Source organism: Rhinoderma darwinii, chromosome 6 (genome assembly GCF_050947455.1).
Source record: "Rhinoderma darwinii isolate aRhiDar2 chromosome 6, aRhiDar2.hap1, whole genome shotgun sequence".
Taxonomy (NCBI): Eukaryota; Metazoa; Chordata; class Amphibia; order Anura; family Rhinodermatidae; genus Rhinoderma; species Rhinoderma darwinii.
Window position 1 is genome coordinate 49,816,565 of NC_134692.1, and position 21,351 is coordinate 49,837,915.

General features: G+C 40.5%; 1 protein-coding gene across 1 annotated transcript in view; it reads right to left on the bottom strand.

The window, feature by feature from the left end:
- SLX9 (SLX9 ribosome biogenesis factor) overlaps positions 1-21,351 on the bottom strand; it is a 111,643-nt gene that overhangs the window by 12,085 nt on the left and 78,207 nt on the right. The window contains exons 4-5 of the mRNA XM_075831196.1: positions 18,892-19,054; positions 3,825-3,896 (exon numbers count right to left, since the gene is read on the bottom strand). Coding sequence (XP_075687311.1) covers positions 3,825-3,896; positions 18,892-19,054 — 235 coding nt within the window. The remainder of the gene's footprint in view (positions 1-3,824; positions 3,897-18,891; positions 19,055-21,351) is intronic.

Genomic DNA, 21,351 nt, shown 5'->3' on the forward strand with positions numbered 1-21,351 from the left:
TGGCTAAATGTAGATCTGGTCCTAGTAAAGTTAAATAAAGTATATGGAACAAGGCTCTGGAACCAGATGCGTTATACCCAAGAGTTCTTAAACAAATTATTTTTGTACAGCTGCTGATAATATTTAGGAGATTATCCAATGACTGCCATGGTGCTAATGCACTGGGCCAAAGCAAAAGTGGTTTGCCTTTTTTAAAAAGGAAGTATGGTCTTCCCCATATTATTATAGACTAGAAAATCTATGGTTGGAAAAATATTTGAAGGACTATATACAGGACTACGTAATAATGTTCTAAGTTACAGCCAGCATGGTTTTAGCGGAGAGAAGTTGTCAAACTAACCCGATTTGTTTGTATGAGGTGGTAAGTAAAAGCTGGACAGAGGGGCAGCCGTGGACATACAGTGCTTTTGGACTTTACAAAGGTGTTTGACAATGTCCCTTATAAATGCCGAATGAGTCAAATAAGGTCTTATTGGTTTAGAAAGTAAAGTTTGTCATTGAATTAAAGACTGGCTCCGTATCCAGAGAGTTGTAGGTCAATGATTTCTACTTTGAATGATACCTGGTTATAAGTGGTGTACATTGGGGTTCAGTGCTGGCACCACTATTATTTAACTTGCTTATTATATATAGTAGATCAGATTAAATGAACGCTAAATAAACAAAATGTTCATGTGTGTGATGTATTCCTTCCAACTACCGGTCGGCCAACAGCTATCAGAAGTGTATGGCCACCGTTAATCTCCCCTTTTCCTATGATACCATTTTGTCTCATAATGCAATTGATCTAGATAAAAATATAAAGAATTCTTCTGTGTCCCAGAAGATAAGCCATTTCTCCCCTCCTTCTCCTCAGTATCCCATGTCTGCCTGTAAGTGAATTCTAATTTTTGCTGCAACAGGAGACTCCTCCCACTGCGCTGTCTGCAGTAGGACACACATTAAGCCCCACCCTCTTGGATAAGCACTGCCCTCAGTCAAAAATGTAAAAGATCAGCAGGAAATTAACCCGTGTTGTCTGCAGGATTTCTACAATATTGTCAAGTTAGCAGGATTTTTTTGCATGGTCCTGAAACAAAGAGTGAGCAATTTTATCTACTGGTAACTTTTATCATACTCTAGGTGTAGAGTTCCTTTAATAGCATGGTTTCTATTTTTGTAGGAGACACCAAGCTATGTAGTATCGAAGTCTATTGAAGATGTTTAGAAATTAGAAGAGGACTTGGTCATACTGAGGGTTTGAGCATCTATTTGGCAGACAAGATTCAATGTGGATAAATGTGAAGTATGCATCTGTGCACTAATAATCTGCATGTATTATATCTCCAGGGGGGGGGGGGGGGTGTAAAGAAGAATCTAAGTGTACTTGTAGATAATACACTAAATAACAGCATGAAATGTCAATCAGCTGCATCTAAAGCCAGCAGGATACAGCCATATATTGAACGAGACATGGACTCGTGTGACAAGGTCAGGATATTACCGCTTTACAAAGCAGCCTTATCTGGAATATGCAGTTCAGTTCTGGGCGACAGTTCATTAAAAAAGATACCCTGGAGATAGAAAAGGTAGAAGGAAGAGCATTAAAACTGAGGGTCATGGAGGATCTTAGTTGTGAGGAAAGGTTAAAATAATTAAATATATTTAGTTTTGAGAAGAGATGTCTAAGGGGATATGAAAAATCTATATACTGTAAGTATATTAATCCCTTGAAGAAACAGACAATTTGTTTTTTAATTTTCGTTTTCTAATCATTGCAATCCAAGAGTCATAACTTTTTATTTTTCCATTGACATACGTATGAGGGCTTGTTTTATGTGGGACGAGTTAGAGTTTTTAATAGTACAATTTAATGTACCTTATAAAGTACTGGGAAACTGAAGAAAAAAAATCTTTGTGGGATGAAATGGTAAAAAAACCCAAAAAAAAACAACTGATTCCTCCATTGTTCTTTGGGTTCTGTTATGGCTTTACCATGTGGTAAAAAAGACATGTTAACTTTATTTTGTGGTTCAATATAATAATGGCGATACCAAATTAACACTGTTTTTTTCATGATGTACTACTTGCAAAAAGAAAAAAACAATTATCATACGGCGTTCACTCAGTGGGTTAAATAATGTGATATTTTACCAGTTCAGATTTCGAATGAACGCGGCGATACCAACTATATTTACTTCTTCTATTACTTACATAAATTATTTTTTAATGTTTTAAAAAATACGACTTTCTTTTAGTCCCACTAGGGGACTTTACCATGCGATCGTTCGTTCGTTCGTTCGTTCGCGTTCGTTCGTTCGATCATTATACTGCAATGCTTATGTATTGCCTTCATTCAATCCTTGCCTCTGGTAAGGCTCAATAGTGGGGCACTGATGGCAGACCTGGAGGCCTTTAATAGGTCTCTGGCTGCCATGGCAACCAATCGCCCCTTCCCCCTGGTGATTTTGTTGCAGGAGGGGGTGGGATTAGGAGACAGAGGGAACCCTTCCTCTGCCTAACCGCTCAGATGCTGTGGTCGTTGTTGACTGTGGCATCTAAGGCATTAAACATCTGAGATCGGAGTTCTCTCTGATCCCGGCTATTGCAGGCAAACGTCAGCAGTTTGAAACAGCTGGCGCCATAAGTGGTTTGAGAGGTGAAAATGTGATGACAGGCTTCCTTTAAATGGTCAATTTAAGAGAGTTTGTCACACAAAGACAGCCCCTTTTTTTAATAGAAGCTGGTCGGCAATCAGCAGTTGCTGGTTGGCCCCATTAAAACGTTTTTTTACATTTTTTTATTACTATTTTTTAGCCCCCTAGGGAACTTGAACCTGCGATGCTTGATGGTTGGCTTCTGCAAAACCTGTGATGGTCGATGGTTGGCTTCTGCAAAATCTTTTCCCTACGTGGCAATCAACATGAATGGCCAAACATTTAACCGATTGATGGTGGGCTCAGTCTGCCAAAGCTCATAGAGGAGACCCAAACGGCTGTCCCCTCTATGAAGTCTATGTGCACTATTAGGGCATATGGACAGGGTTGGTCATGCAGCGATAACCTTTTAAAACTAATCACAACTGTTGCCAAAACAAACCCACCAACATAAGACCTTGGGACAAAGGTTTTTAAGCCCCATAGACATTAAACTATCAAAAAGATCCACTGAAAAATATCTAAAAAGGTCTCCAGAAAGGCTCTAGAAGAAAAATAAAAATAACTGACTATAAGGCTGGATTCACACGAGAATGTGCGTTTTGCACACGCAAAAAACGCTGCGTTTTGCGTGTGCAAAAAGCACTTAACAGCTCTGTGTGGCATCAGCATATGATGCATGGCTGCGTGCTTTTCGCGCAGCCGCCATCATTATGACACTCCGTTTGGATGTTTGTAAACAGAAAAGCACGTGGTGCTTTTCTGTTTTCATTCATCCTTTTGACAGCTGTTGCGCGAATCACGCGCGTCCCATGGAAGTGCTTCCGTGTGACATGCGTGGTTTTCACGCACCCATTGACTTCATTGGGTGCGTGATGGGCGAAAAACGTCCAAAGAACGGACATGTCGTTACTTTTTTTCCAGCGGACTCACGCTGAGTAAATATCACGCACATGTCTGCACGGCCCCATAGACTAATATAGGTCCATGCGACGCGCGGACGTATATCCCGGTTGTCTGAATAAGCCCTTAGAGAAATTAACTGCTGAATTTATTTCTAAACTCTGCAGACATAAATGCCCATCTATTACATTTACAGAAACAATTGGGTCTGCATTTCCCTATATTTCTGTATAATATGTCTATTACAGGTTTAAATTGGGATTATGCATAGCGTTATGTACTCACATCATTTTACGTTTTTGTACAGGCCTCATTTTGCTGTAATCAGTCGGCTCTGGTTTCTTCTTCTTTACAGCTCTGAAAGGAGAGGAACAGTAAATAGATTTGATGAGATCACCATGTAATTAAATATTACAAACGCACATGCCAACAGTGGCCCTGAGGAATCGACATCTCTCATGCCTGCAAAATACCGAGATGATGGCTGCGTACACAACATGGAGAACAGAAACACACACTGTAAGGCTCGGTTTCCATATAAAGTAATTTGAAGGTGGAAAAATCTGCCTCAAAATTCCCTCAGGAATTTTGAGTCAGACTTTGACCTGCCGGCAGAACATTTGCCGCGTTGTTTGTCCGCGGCCATTGAGTGCCGCGGGCATAAACCGCTGCGAAATATGCAATGGGAGGTCAGAGACGGAAAAACCAAAAGAGAGGGCATGTCGCTTCTTTATCCTGCGAGCGGTTTTTAACGCTCGTGGGAAAAAACGCCTTCTCCTCCCATTGAAAATTTCGGGCGTTTTCCGACGCAGTTACCGTGTCAAAAACAGGGCCAAAATACTCTGTGTGAACAAGCCCTAAAAGTAACTTTTGGACATGAGGGGGGGGGGGGGGGGTCGCTGCCCACCTGCACTGGAATCCTGAAATATTGTACATAGCTCCGTAAAACTATATTACAGTTTCAGCAATTAAAGCTTACTTATTGTATAATTAAAAGCTGTACGATTTTCCAATACATTTTCTGAATTAAGTCCTCACAGTTAAATCCACTTAAGGGAATGGATCACCTTTATTTTTTTTCTTATTCACCAAAACCAGAAACAAAAATAAAACTGTAAATTTATGTAATTCGTGTAAATTTTATAATCTGTAAATGATGAGGCAGCCATCTTGCCCGAGCTGCTCCTCTGCTCTGTGAACAGCAATTCAGTGACTGCGCTATTGATTCCATCGAAAAAACTGAAACCTTCCGGAACGGTGACAAACGGAATCCATTAGCAATGTTTCCGTCACCATATCAATGGTGATGCAAACGGAAGCTAAGGTTTCCGTTTCACTTTCCGTTGCAGGGTTCCACCACGGAACCCCTCAACGGAAAGCCAACGCTGATGTGAACAGGCCCTAACTGACGAATAATTGAAGTTTTTTGGCTTTTTTTTTTTTTACCATATCTATACATAAACATATAAGAACCACAAATTACCATAGACTAAATATTCTGAAATATTTCTAAAATAATTATTTGCAGAAATTTGAGCCACACATTATCGCTAATTTAAACCAAACATTTTTGTTTTAGAAATTGTAACAGCAAATGAACATCACAGTAAAACAATGGCTCAAAAGCAAATCTAATAATCTAAAATTCACAAGTCAGGGTCTGGCTGACTTCTACATTACAAAGCCCTTCAAGAGTCCGGAAGGGTACTCATCCAATGAGATCAATATAAATGACTCCCACATGCACCAGGATCGATTTTTGGTACCTTGGCTTTGTGTTTATGAGGAATGCTCCACCCTGATGAATAGGACTGATTTTCTGGGGTATACAGGTCGTCTATATGGTTTCATCTCTAAAGTAAATAGCAGTGAAGAAACTCTGAATGCAGATTTTTGTCTTCTAAGCATATGATATTAATAGTAAGGTCAATAGATTGATCAGATCCAAATAAGCAAATCGATAACTATTGCTTGAATAAACCAACAGTTGCAGGGTGATTTCCTCAAATATGACAGAAGACAAGTTCCAAGGGCTGATTATTTCGCAGTGGAATACAGTATGATATCTTGGAATGCTGGTGGACAGAGATCACAGCAAAGTGTTTGCTAAAAGCACTACTTCACAGGTCAATGAATGACCTTTAACAGAAGCTGTAATGACGGGGTAGGGAGACAGACAGGTGAGCCCTAATCTACCCGCCACTCAGTCCCTGCCTACTTGCAGGGCCCGTCCTAGGCGACGGCGTACAACTGGGCGATGGTCCCTATGCTCAATATGTGCACGACAGACAAACAGACAAGGGTACACAGAAGCTAAGGGAAATGGGGCAGTTGCCCACGGCAACACAGTGAGAAACAGGCGTAGAGAACGAGCCGAGTCAAACCAGGAGTGAACGAGGTACCAAACGCAGAGCAGGAGCGTAGTCAGTAAAGCCAGGGTCAAAATGAAGAAAGGTCAATAATAATAGCAGGAGCAGCAGAGCCAGGAAACAGGACAGAATCACAGGAAAAGACAAGCAGGAAATGAAGGTATAAATAGACCGAGGGCGGGAGCTAGCTCCGTCTGGCCAGGCTGGGATAGGTTCTCCGACTCCTGAGCCTACCAGCCTGAGTGGTAGCAGATCGAGTCACTCTATCAGACCTAGGAGCAGGTGCAGACTGATTAACCACGGGCGTCGACACAGAAGCTGTGTCTGGCAGATCCTTTACAGAAGCATTTGGATCTTCCTCCTATGACAATCTTCAAACCGTCTTCTAATAATCTTTGCAACTATAATATAGAAAGAATGCGGAGATGATACCATTTTTCACTTATTATATATTTTGGCAGCGAACAGAAAATGAATGTGGTCAGCGCATGAATCATGTTCTTGAGTTCCTTTGTAGGACTGACAGTGGAATTTCTGTCCGTGACAAAGTAAATGAAGACTTGGCTGTTTGTCCGTTGTCTGTGGTCCAATATGTTCGTTATAACCTCAGCAGCACCCATGTTTGCCAATGTCATTATTTTTGGTCTGTGTTTAATGTACGTATCTCTAAACATGCACCGTTTGTTTTTTTTACCTAGTATGGGCCGAAACCATTAAATGTATAATTTGTAGATTTATATTTATCCTAAATGAGATTTCTGCCTCCGCTTTTCTAATAGATAAGATACAAAACAAAAAGAGAGAAACAAAAGGACACGAGATGAAGCTGCTGGCACTGGCGTTTTAGTATGGCTTTGCCCCAGTACATTTTGGCTGGCTGTACATAAGTGGATCTTTTGTTTTACTCTTTGTACCCAGGATGGTGCGCAGTTGGGTGCTCGCCCTGCTTTTGTCTGCATATACAATATGGGCCCTTACTTAATTACCGTGCACTGTCATGGCAGATTAGAAATCCCATCCGTATACAAGTTCCCTCCAGTTGATTTTTATCAGAACGGGTGGGGGTACTGAGCTTCCAGCAGAGACTAATCTTTTATTAATAACCCTTTTACAAACGGCTCAAGGATTTTTTTTTTTTAAAACACTTTTTATTTAATTTTTCAACAGTAGTAAACAGAAACATATGCATGACATTACATTGGACATTACATGTGAGTTATTCCACTGATCGTCAATACAAAATTGTACAGAACTGGCAGACGAATTTGACATAAATCATGCTTAGCGAACATTGTTTTCAACCTTTAACCCCTTGGAACTCCCCCCTCCCCCCTGACATCCTAAATATGTATGTTTCTAATATTAAATTGTAAAATGTTTGGCTCAAGGATTTTATGTCCTTCCACACATCAATTCTAATCTCTTCAAATAAACGCTTCTGTTGAAATGTTTCTAGATTATCAACATCAGATATAAACTGTAGGAGAACAAGCTGTAGTGTCAGAGCAATTAAAATTGTAATCTCTGAAACTTTGTATCAGGGAACAATCTGGATGAGCAGGGATTGTGTCTTTTTGGTCAATCTCAGGAAATGAATAAAGGTTTTAAGGAAGTTATTAAAATAAACATCGAGGTGGCCAGTATAAGAAAGGGAAGCGCCGCTTGATAGAGTAACTATGCTGATACCTTGTAACGATTACATAATTCCAATCTTTTGTAACAATTGTTGTTTAATGTAATTGCACAAAATGATCAACAAGAAAAAGTACCGACTATCAATTGGTGAAAAAAAAACATACATACCATATATAAAAATGGGAATTGTAACCTGTAACTGGACGTCCTCCAACCTGGAGTTATATTACTACCAACATCATATATACAATAGTTGTAAGAATGTTAAAGTCTAACTAAAATGTAAAAAACTTTTCGCATGTCCTAGTGACATGTCAGAAGTTTTGATCGGTGGGGGTCCTAGCACTTAGACCCCCACGATCACTAAAACCAAGCTGCAGAAGGGCTCGGTGAGCGCTTTTGCTGCTTCGCTTTAGGGATCCGTGGGGGTCTCGGTGCTCCGACCCCCACCAATCAAAACTTCTGACGTGTCACTGGGACATGAAAACCTACAATAGTATCCCAAAAACAGAAGGATATTGTATTATATATTATGTATTATATAATATGTATTGTATTACTGGAAGCCTCGATAAGGTAGGATAGCAACACTATACAAAGATAAGACTCTACACATCTGCATTGGTCTCTGCGGGAGAGGTTGATCTCCATCACTTCTTTTTCTCAGTCAATTGACTTCCATTAATTTCAGCTGCCATACAGCGCACACACACTCCTGTTCTGACTAAAAAGGAAGGGTGTCTCCAATATGGCCGCCCACAGGGAAAAGTTTACGAATAAAAAGTAATTAACTACATAAAAAAAAAAAAAAAAAGGCCAAACACCTTATTTATCATCAATATACTTAAAGTGTAGCTAAACGTTTGACAAACTTCTGACATGTCATAGTGACATGTCAGAAGTTTGTATTGGTGGGGGTCCGAGCACAGAGACCCCCACCAATCGCTAGAACGAAGCAGCTGTAGAGTTCGTGTGAGCGCTCAGCTGCTTCGTTTCTGTTCGGCGTTTTCAGGAAATAAATGTATCGGTGTACAGACTCAATAGAAAGTCTATGAGCCCGTACTCCGATACATTGGCTTTCCGGAAAAAGCCGAACAGAACTGCTTCGTTCTAGCGATTGGTGGGGGTCTCAGTGCTCGGACCCCCACCAATCCAAACTCCTGACATGTCACTATGACACGTCAGAAGTTTGTCGAACATTTAGCTACACTTTAAATCTAAATAATGAAGCCAAAATGAAATACGACACACACCGACACACACACACACCAGATGTTGCATTTCATTGCCAGTGTGCCAGCCTGCAGGATGTGAGAGGGAAAAAGTTTGAACCTTTACCTTTTAAAATGTGTTCGGTTAATAGATATACTAAATAAAAGTCATGTTTTAGAATCATTCCATTGTCCTACTGTTACTATGGATTAGTAGTGTGGAAATTGGGTAAGGGCTCATACACACGACGCCTCTATGACAGTGCACAGAGGCTGTACAGCTCCATGATAGAGCCGTAGAGCCTCCATGCCTTGCTGTACCGGCTCCTTTAGACTGTTTGCATTGTTTTGTTTCTAGGAGATAACAATACATACAGAGTTCAATGAAGCATGCCATACGATGGGTGAAAAACCCTCTGTCTGCCTCTGTAAGAAATTGGAGTCATAAGTAGGTGAAGTAGAGGCCTCATGGACCTCTGTGGCACCATACAGAACAGAGCACGAATGTCGCGGTGTGAATGAGACCTTACTTTGAATATTACTTTGTTCTAAGCCTCTTATCAGCATCGTACATGTATATATGGTATGAGCTTTACTACGAGGCAGCTTTGTTTTTGTGTTTCAGACAGCACAGCAGCGGTGCCTTAAATGCTTTATATATTCAGGCACTTTTCTCTAGTCAGCATATTCTCGAAAGATGATACTTAGAAGTAAGCCGTTTGTTTGTGTGTAACCACACCAAATAAAGTGAAAATGTTCAGATCAATAGGACTTCTATTTCCTGGGACCAGATTAATTTCTCATATTTATGTGGTATAATCCGACCTTTGCCAATTTACTCTCACACTGGGGATCACGTATGTTTCTATTATACTTTATTGAAAAATGACAGCATTGAAAACAATATTTAAAAATAAATATTTTTGGCTGTGTTCACATTAACACCATCGCTTCGGTTCTTGGATTCATGCTTGATTTTTAATGGCAAAAAACAAAAGTCTAATTAATCCCCATTGATTCTGTATTGTGTCGTTCCTCTGTTATTCCTCCAAGAAATGTCTGAATAAATTAACAATTGGGCGTTACTATTCCCCTAGTCAATAGGGTGTGTCCCTACACAGTGACACGATCAGCACTGATTGGACAGCGTCAGAGTGTATAGGGACACACACCTTTGACAAGAGGAACGGTAACACCCAGTTGTCAATTTATTCATACATTTCAAGGAGGAGTATGCGGTTTTAGAATGGTTATTTTATGTAGAATACAAGTATTTACTAAAATAGACATGTCAGGAAAGCGGACACGTCCTCTTTAACGGAAACGTTTTTCTACATTTTTACAGAAAAATTACAAAACAGAATAACATAGCGGAACACCACATAATGAACAGAGCCTTAAGGTGCCTATGATGCCAAGCTAATGGGGGCCATTTGACTCTCCTACAATGACAGATGTCAGGAAAAATCAGTATCGGGCATGTTGGACTTCAACTTGCCCGATCGTTTGTCCCAATTGGAAAGACGTCACTGCCAGTGTTGTCTGGCAGTGGCTTATTCCCCTAAGTCCATTAAAATAAACATGCACGCTGCATAATTTATGGGGCACTCGTGAGAAATATCGGTCGGCCAAAATAAAGAACCGTTTGACTTTAGAGCTGTTCATGTCTCGGGGGAACAAATCGTACACCATTATTTCTGACGCATATGCTAAAAAAAAAAATATTTTGGTTGTTCTGGGATACAAGAGCTTCAATATATTTTGTTTTCAAATAATATGGTGAACACCACTTGACTGACTGTTTCTTTACTACGAAACGAGGGGGAATCCAGAGAGGTAGTGACTGGGAAGTAAAACTAAACCCAGAAATAATCAGATACCAGAAAAATAGTGACAGGAACAGAGTTCGACAGCAGACAGGATTGAACTGGTTACATTCTCTGGGACTTCTAAGCAGAGAAGTGCATTGGATGACTTCATTATTGTAAATGAATGCCAGTATTAAGCAGGTTTTAACGCCCACCACACCTATCACGTTGCTATGGAGCTGTGTCGTGCAATTAAAATACCACTCTCACTGAGGTATGAATTCCAACGCTAATGGGGAAAATAATGAATTGGCTACAAAGGAGGGAATGTTTGATACAAGTCAAAAACAAAATTCCACGGTTTACCGTTTATGTGCCGATACAACAGTTAGGACAAGGTTTCCATATCTACTCCATTTATTGTGCGGTATTCTAAAGATACAAATTCCGCACAGAAAATTTGGTCAGAAATTCTGCAGTGTTTACACTACGTGTGAAATTACCCTAAGGGCTTATTCAGACGAACGGATAATAGGTCCGTGCAACGCGCGTGATTTTCACGCGCCTCGCACGGACCTATGTTAGTCTATGGGGCCGTGCAGACTGTCGGTAAGTTTCACACAGCGTGTGTCCACTGCGTAAAACTCATGATATGTCCTATATTTGTGCGTTTTTCGCGCATCACGCACCCATTGAAGTCAATGGGTGCGTGAAAATCACACGCAGCACACGGAAGCACTTCCGTGTGACGCGCGTGATTCGCGCAACAGCAGTAAAAAGTATGAATGAAAACAGAAAAGCACCACGTGCTTTTCTGTTTACAGAGTGTCATAATGATGGCGGCTGCGCGAAAAGCACGTAGCCACGCATCATACGCGGCTGACACACGGAGCTGTTAAGTACCTTTTGCGCGCACAAAACACCGTGTTTTTTGTGCGCGCAAAAGGCACCCGCTCGTGTAAATCCTGCCTAAGTGTGTTGTTCAGTTTCATACAGTTGTAATTCTACATCTAGATTGTTCTGCATTGGGGTATCCAATCAGTTCTATTATAGTGTGCTTCAGGGTGCACACGCTCGTGTAAATCCGGCCTTAGGCTGGGATCACACAGGGCACTTTGGAAGAGGTTCACAATAGTCAGAGAATTAGATTTTTATTTTATTTTGTTCTACTTGTGGTCTCATGGATGTTTTAGCACATACTTCTGGCAGCGCAACCCAACCCCCATTTTTATGATGTTCTTCCCCACTCCCAAGACAAATCTAACCTATCTGAATACTCTAACCCAGCTGCCATACTGCTAGTAGAAATTGCAGCAAAGAACAGTTGGGTATTACCTCAGCTCCGAGGGAAGAGTTCATTTGAGGTGAGGAAGATAGAAGGGAGATCGCTATATATTATCTACATTGAAAAGGCAGCAGCCCAGGGCGTCCTTTAGTGCAGATCTGCTGTTGTCACCGGATTCATAGTTACATAGTTGATAGTGTTACCAAAAAGGCGTCCATGAAGTCAAATTTATAATTCTACCATATTGATCCAGAGACCGGCAAAAAAAACCAAAAAAAAACCATGAGAAGTATGCCAATAGACACTACACCTGTTATATTGGCCGTCACCAAGAGAGAGTTCTCTGGAGGTAGCGACCTGGGGTTCCCCTGCAGCAAAGTCCAGATCCCTGTACAGGGGTGAAAGGGTGAAGACAAGGGTTCCCTTAGACACTAGTACCCGGTTTAGCCCCAAGTCAAACCCCTTGATGACAAGGTGGGTTCACATAAATCTCCTCAAAGAAGCTACAATAGTTACTTATGCAGCAGCCCAGTCAAATCCCGGGGGATATGTTATTATGCAGAAAGCCAGAAAAAAAAACGGCAGAGGATTCAGACATGATTAGGAGTAAATCATATGTAAAGTTTTTTTGGTTTTTTTCTTTCACTTAAATAGAACACCAAATACAGACAATGTTATGCACATTCTTGGAGGAATTGGCACCAAATTTCAATATATATGTTTGTGTAAAGGGATTCTTATGGCAAATTTTCACAACATAAAAAAAAAAAAAAAAAAAAAAAAAAAAGAAAGCTGCATTTTCTGGTTTACGAGCCCGTCCCTTTGAGTCCATACTCTATACGCTAAGCTGTGGACCAAACACTTTAAACATGTTTGGTATTACTTCCAGTGACTAATACTTGCAGTTGACAGAATAAACACATGTCCAATACTTCCCCAGCTCATAATAAAATGACTGCTGACAATAAGTGTGGTAGGCTATAAATAAAGAAAATCTTATTACGGATTCTGCGGATTTTCATGCAAATATGCAAAATGTGCATATAGAAAACACGCTGGTTCTATTCTAGGGATTGTAATTCTGCCCCAGGAGCATAAATCACAGGAGAGAAGTAAAAAGAAGAGCAGGGAAAGAATTGTACATTGAAGAAAAAGTGGATATCTGTGGAATAAAGTGAACTCACAAATATAAGGTAGCTACTACAATCTTTAAAGGCTATTTTTGTGTAACTTTATAAATAGTTTTTATTAAAAATGTATTTTACTTTGAGATACAGCTGCTCTGTATTCACGCAGGACCCGCTGACACTGAACCCGTCAGATCCGTGGGACTGACGGATTCTGGTAACAGCGAACGATATAGCTGCTCTGAATAGAGAATAGAGAACAGCTATATCCCAAAAAGTAAACCGAATTTTTAATAAAAAACGAATTATAAAGTTATACAAAAATACACTGACTGACCTGTTTATTTAAAATAAATAAATAAATGCCCTGCCCCTACATGGCCTTTAAAATACCACAATAAAAATAAGTTGGTGTAATATACATATGTACATTATTCTTAAGAAAGACCTGTCACTAGGTCATATAAGTTGAACTAGTAAACTGATCTGAATAATATTGTCTCCCTTAGGCCAGCCTGGATGACGTCAGAGGGCCTGGCTCCTGGGCTGCAGCAGTCTCCTAGGATGAAACATCATCCCTGGAGGCCGGCATGCCAGCAGGCTGGCTAACTTCAATTTTCCGCAGCGGACATTCCGGATGAAAAACTGCACAACAATTTGGTACGGGTTTTTCCCCCGAAATTCCCGGCGGCCACCGGGGTGAATACACTGTGTACCCTTACACAGCATATCCGCCCGTGTGAACTTACCCTTACAGTTCTGGATGCCTCCAGGTGAAGAAAAGAATGATTTGTATGTCTTTGCCCACTAGAATGAGTATTATTATCCTTATTATGCGGATGTATGACGGAAGTGAGTATGTGAATACCTTTAGTTTTAAGAAGGCCTTCTGTGTATGCCAAGATATTACACTGCGGTTTGTGCTCCTACTAGTGGCTTTTGCAGTTTCTATTAGTAACTAATGAAATCATCTTGATATTTTAAGTGTGTATGAGCCTATTACTAAGTCACATACTTAAAAAGGAACATTTTTCAGGTGCCACATAAAGCCTCCGCAATAGCCCCCCTCCCCCGCAATCACACTGCAAGCCCCAATGCCCTCCCCCAGCACATTGCATCCACAATGTAACCTGTACGTCTTGAATATTGCCAGCCACAGAGCACCCATAAAATTGCCAGGAATAATGCTTCAAGTACAGAAACAACCACCGAAAATCCATAAAATTGTCAAACACAGGTCTCTTAAAGAGACTACCACCACATTATAAGTGTCCTATCGCCTACATAAGGAGATGGGCGCTATAATGTAGGTGACAGCAGTGCTTTTTATTTAGAAAAACTATCTATTTTTACCACGTTAGGAGCGATTTTAGCTTTATGCTAATTAGTTTCTTAATGCCCACGTGGGCGTTGTACAGAGGAGTGCATGACGCTGACCAATCAGAGTCATACACTTCTCTCCATTAATTTACACTGCACTAGCGATATAGCTATATCGCTATGTGCAGCCACATACACAAAGACTAACGTTACTGCAGTGTCCTGACAATGAATATACATTACATCCAGCCAGGACGTGATGTTTATTCAGAATCCTGACACTTCTGAATCTTTTCTGGGGGATTTCCAGCAAGGCAAACGTAATCTCGCGAGATTACGCTGTAAACGGTCATTTAAAACGAGATTACGTTTGCCTTGCTGGAAATCTCCCAGAAAAGATTCAGAAGTGTCAGGATTCTGAATAAACATCACGTCCTGGCTGGATGTAATGTATATTCATTGTCAGGACACTGCAGTAACGTTAGTCTTTGTGTATGTGGCTGCACATAGCGATATAGCTATATCGCTAGTGCAGTGTAAATTAATGGAGAGAAGTGTATGACTCTGATTGGTCAGCGTCATGCACTCCTCTGTACAACGCCCACGTGGGCATTAAGAAACTAATTAGCATAAAGCTAAAATCGCTCCTAACGTGGTAAAAATAGATAGTTTTTCTAAATAAAAAGCACTGCTGTCACCTACATTATAGCGCCCATATATCGCTATGTGCTGTGTAAATGAATGGAGAGAAGTGTATGACGCTGATTGGTCAGCGTCATACACTCCTCTGTACAACGCCCACTTGGTCTAAAGTAAAAACACGCCCACTTGGGCATTAAGAAACGAATTAGAATAAAGCTAAAAAAAATCGCTAAAAGTGGTAAAAATAGATCGTTTTTCTAAATAAAAAGCGCTGCTGTCACCTACATTATAGCGCCCATCTCCTTATGTAGGAGATAGGGCACTTATAATGTGGTGACAGAGTCTCTTTAAGCCAAGTATCTCTGATACCTCTGCCAAGCTCCCATGCCATGCTGCTTATAGACACACTTGGGTTGGACAGCAGCTTTTTTAGTAAAATGTTCGGTGCAAGTCTCAAAGGCCTACCTGCCATAGATCATACATACAATCTTCAGAAATGGAGATATGACACAAAAGGCATTGTTTTTCAAAATGCCTTGTGGTTTATTTTACCAGCCACACATACATAAGTACAATGCCCTTTTTCAGGCAATTGCGGTGGTGGTGCGGGGAGGTTCCGGCACGGTTACTGTAAGTGGCCGGTAAGAGGGAATACTAGTCTTGGCAGAAGCAATCTGTAGCTCTGTAAGTAAAATGCATCTCCTAGTCTTCACTAGATATACCAATCCAAAATATATCCATTGTTTACACTGCTGGCTGCAGATTTATTTAGCAAAGTTATTCATTCATTACTAAACCGCTTTATCAATAAAATAAAAAATTTGTCCGAGGGTGCACCCCCCTTTCCGACTATCTAGCATTATTAGAGATTAGTAAAAAAATATAAATCAGAAGTAAATAAAATGTAACTGTGCTACTATGTATTTCATCTGGAACATGCACATTCTATATACATTGTACTCTTATAATATTAAAAATCATAGGGCTAAAACTCAATGATAAAATTTCATATTCTAAAAGAGTAGATTTTCTGTAACATTATCTTTTCAGCAGAAGGTGTATTACCACACAGCACCACATAAGGAAATATAAAACCTAAATCACTGGATTAAAAATACAACGATGATCCAAAAATCCCCTAATTCCTTAGTATCCCTGATGAGGGTTTAAAAAAACCAAAAAAAAACCTGCTCTAAACAAGATCCTTTACGTCACTGCAGAATTTAATTCTTTGTTCTCACGGCATCGCATCTGTCCACTATTCATCACTAGCAAGGACATAAACTGTTATGTTCCACAGAAGGATCTTCATAGGTATATAGCTCATTCTGTGCTACAGAAATGTTAAATACAGAATTTACTAAACTCTATATATGCTCCTGGACTGTATACTCAACCCAGTCATATACAAGGCAGATTCTAAATGGTAAATCGAAACAGCGCACAATAGGGTAAAATCCTACCAACTGAGGGTACGCTTAAAAAGCCAATTTGCTGCTCACCTCCCAGGATTGTGCTAGGTAAGGCCCAACTCTACTAAGGGCCTCGTAGATCTAAAAAAAAAAAAAAAGATGACGCGGCTGCTGGTCCTACTCCAGTGATACATGCCAGTGCGTGGTTCCCGAATATAAGAACCAGAGGAAGGAAGGTTTAGGAAGTTATGAAGAAACAACTTCAGTAAAAAGTTTATTACATTCCCAAGTTTATTACTTGATCAGCAGATCCCAAACCTTGCTTCCCTTGGTTCTGATATTCAGGAACCCGCTCTTGCATATATAACACAGGGCAACTGAGTAATTTTTTTTACTGCTTTTGGCTTTTGTATGTTTCCTAATTTTTACAAGAAGATTATGATGCTAACAGGGGCAGCAGGTATATATAGACGCCGCTCAGGTATGAGCAATGACATGTTAATTTTCAACGTCACCTCAAATTCTCGTTCAGGGCTCATAATACCAGTGGAGGTAGAGTCGATATGGTCACGTGATGCCTCACAGTCCTCTCATGACAAGAGACAGCATTCTGGTATTCGGTGGATGTGGGAACCTGCTGACACGTTACTCGGACTTACAGGGGTCTGTCATATTGTTTTTATTTTATTCTAGTGTATTCAATGACATCTGTCAGACATACCCAGGTCAATATTCTCAAGGGGAAAATAGATTAGCCAAAATAGAATTTCTCTAATTTATTAATACATACTATATATGTCCATATGAAAGCCTCTTAAGCCCACAGAATCCCAAAATAAGGGATAGGACCAGACCACGAATGACAAATACGCTCTATACCATATGAGATAAAGTGCTATGTGCTCCAAACAATATCTCACAGGGCGCGAGGCGCATGATGCAATAGCCTATGTGAAGTGAATATAACCAACACAGACACCAGCAATAAGCCTTCATTTGTGGTGTCTGCTTTGGCCAGACTTCACGCTCCCTTATTATCTTTGTTCCACCTTTTTTTTTTGTTCATTTGTATTGCATAGTATATATTATGCATCCCGTGGGGCGAGTCTTTATACTACACCATGCTTTTTGTATAACGGAGTTGGTTATATTCACTTCACATATGCATTTGCATCATGCGCCTCGCGCCCTGTGAGATATTCTTTGGAGCACATAGAACTTTATCTCATATGGTATAGAGAGTATTTGTCATTCGTAGTCTGGTCCTATCCCTTATTTTGGGTTTTCACCACAAGAGGGTCACATTATCCTTTGCGGCCCTCATTTGATTTTCCCTGTGCGGGTGTGCATACCTCCTGTGGGTTGCTGCTTTATTTTGTGGTTTCAGAATCGGAACTATTAATGACTTGAAAGAATAAAAAAATTTAAAAAAAAACGCTGCGCCTTGTTAAGAAAGGAATAAAGTATTTATCTCCAAATTCATATGTGATAGACAAAAAAGTAATCAGGGGTAAAAAAAAAAAAAAAAAAAAAAAAAAGACTAAAAAAAAGTTCTAAACTATTAAAAACTTCTCCTACTAACAACTTACGCCCAGTTCATACAAAATTATTTTTCCGGCAGAAAAAAAATCTGCCTCAAAATTCCTTTAGCCTGCGCCTTTTTGCCACATTTTTCGACCCCCGGCCATTGAGCACCGTGGTCAAAAAACGCAGCGAAAAAGCTTTTTCTGCCTCCCGTTGATTTCAACTGCAGGTCAAAAGGCGGAACCGCAGCAAGAAAGGACATACCGCTTTTTTTTCCCAGCTAAAAGCCGCTCAGGAAAAAGATGCCTTTGTCTCCCATCGAAATCAATGGGAGGTGATTTCGGCAGTTTTTTTGGCACAGATTCCGACGCGGTTTCCACGTCAAAATCAGCGCCAAAAAAAACCCCTCAGTGTGAACTGACCCTTAAACTCAACTACCAAGGCTGTTTTAATGACGTGATACTGGTCATCTGCCATCACTAAACTATTCTATATGTTTTAGAAATTAACTTCATTGGATTAAAAAAAGTGGAAAAAAAACCCCACGCTCCGCAATTGATGGGAGACACCTGCAGTACTATTCACAAAAGCTTTCCTATGCAAATAGGCATTGGGTTAAACAAAGACGACAATATTACAAGGGGTGACTTGTGGGCCGAATATCTTAACTCTATACTGCCAAAAATACTGGTAAAGTATATACAGATAAACTTACATTTTTACTAATGGGGGTCAACTATGGCTTACCGTGCCATGAACAGTGTGCTAGATACAATGAAACGAGGCGCAGAGCACACTTTGACCGGCACTGTAAGAGGGGCTCACTGCATTGAGAAAAAAGGGGAACCTGCTGTATCCAATTTACATATTGGTGTACCGCTATTGATAAACATGCCCCATTCTTAGTACTTTACCTCATCCCAATAAATGTAAAGTGCACTCGATCACTTATATATAGACACATATATGAATGTACCTATATGAATAATGAATAACAGAGAACTTAGAAAACAACTTACTCCTTAGGCTGCTTCCTAGGCGCTTTGGGTTTACGGGCAGAGGTCAGTTCTGACAGCTCAGGTAAGGCATCCACCAGCGGTTGCAGGTCCCCAACGACTGGTGTAGCTTTTCTCTTGGCCTGTTCCTTTTTTGCCTGCTGAGCCAATTTCAAGGCCTCAATTTCTAGAGGAAATGATAGGCTTTAAGTAAATAGATTTCTTTTACATTCCAAAAGGAAAAAACATATATAGAAAATATTCAAAGTAAACAGAAAGTAGAAGAGCAAAGTTCTTAACCCCTTCCCCCTGCTTGCATTCTGGGCCCTAATGTCCAAGCCATTTTTTACATTTTTCCATTGTCACATTCGAAGAGCTATAACTTTTGTTTTTGCGTCGGCATAGCTGTATAAGGTCTTGTTTTTTGCGGGACGACTTGCAGTTTTTATTGGTACCATTTGAGAGTAGATGCGACTTTTTGATCACTTTTTATCACATTTTTTTTAAGTCAGGATTAACAGAAAACTGCAATTTTTCCATTGTTTTTTATTTAATTTTTTACGGCGTTCACCGTGCGGGTTAAATAATGTAACAGCTTTATAGTTGGGGTCGTTACGGACGCGGCGATACCAAATATGTGTAACTTTTTTGCTTTATTGTAGTTCTTTTTAATAGTAAAGCATTTTGTAAGGGGAAAAAGTGGGTTTTTCATTTATTTTTTTTTCACTTTATTAAACTTTTTTTACTTTTATACTAGTCCCACTAGGGGACTTCGCTATTATAATACACTGCAATACTTTTGTATTGCAGTGTATTTACTGCCTGTCCGTTTAACACGGACAGGCATCTGCCAGGTCATGCCTGCGGCATGATCTAGCAGGCATTCGCCCCAGGCAGACCTGGGGGCCTTTATTAGACCCCCGGCTGCCATAGAAGACACAGACACTCGGCGATTTTATCGCCGGGTGTCGGTGGGATGAGAGGGAGCGCCCTCCCTCTCTCCAAAACCACTCAGATGTGGTGCACGCTATTGTGCACCGCATCTGAAGGGTTAAACGGGTGAGATCGATACTAATATCGATCTCACCCGGCAGAGCAGGGACGCCCCCAGCCCTCAGCTGCCTCTGGCAGCTGAGAGCAGGGAGATTTCACGGCTCCCTGCTCTGTTTACTTTATTCTACAGCAGCGCCGTGGAATAGCGGCGCTGTAGAATAAAGCCCATTAATGACCGCCGTGAAAAGGCTAATCGGCGGTCATTAAGGGGTTAAAGAGCTATCAGAACTATAAACAGAACTGTGATCGGTCAACAGATTATAACTGGTAACAACCCTAATCTCCAAATGATTAAAGCGACTATCCAGTTTCATGACTGGAAATACTCAGTGTGTATTTAAAAAAAAATAAGAATAATAAAAAATAAATAAGAATAATAAAATGCCCAACTCCTCTTCCAGCCTGCAGCTCCAGAATAGAGGGGGAGTACAGACGCTAGCGAGTTCCATCACCAGCTTTGCTTGTCCGTTGCATTCAATGGCCCTTTAACTACACCATACTGCCACTGGGGAGAAGCAGTAGTCTAAAAGTCACGGTGGCGGGTGCTCGCTCATGGCGTTTAGCACGATTCTACAGTAGAAACGAGGTCATGGCTGAAAATGGCTATTCAGCCCATTCTCCAAATAGATTTTACAACTGGACAGTCGCTTTAAATGTTATTTACTGTTGCTTGTTATTATGGTAGACAATTCAACATGTTGTGAGAAGTTTTAAGTAGCGTTTTAAAGTACCCTTAACTTCTATAAGTGCGTATAATAAGTTTTATGAGACGCCTACTCAATAATGTTAACAGAAATACATACATACTTGCAAATACTACAAATTATACCAGAAATCCTAAACATACATTTTGGACTTTTTCCCAGTATAGCTTGAAGAACAGGTATTTCAGATCGATTGATTTAGATCTCTGATAAGTTTTTACACCCATGGGTGTAAACACATTTGTGTAGATTTCACAATTTCACATTAATTGTAGGCTAAAAAGCGTTCCCGAAGCAAGGAATTCCTAGAGACAAAGAATAAGAAATAACTACGTGTGTTGGAAAGCCCATCCAGGGGCGGACTGTTGGTGCAACGGCACCAGGGCCCAGTGGGTAAGGGGGCCACTGTCACCTTAAAGAATTCTTCTTCTGTCTATTAGATTGCATGTAAAATGCCTGAGGAAATACATTTTATGGCTGACAATTACTGAGAGATTGTTAGAGCGACATAAGGTTGGTGATCTTCCATATGCTGTTCTTGCACAGGGAGCCCCCAGCTGTCTGTGTCCGCCCCTGAGCTCATCTCTATGTAGAGAATGTCTAGGAAGTAGGTTGCAAAGTGGAGAACGGCTATGAAGAAAGGCTTTAAACTCTAAACAAGAAAGGGCCAGATTGAAGTGGAGGGAAGCCAGGCAAAAAGTGCAACTAAAGACAGATGTTGTGGTGC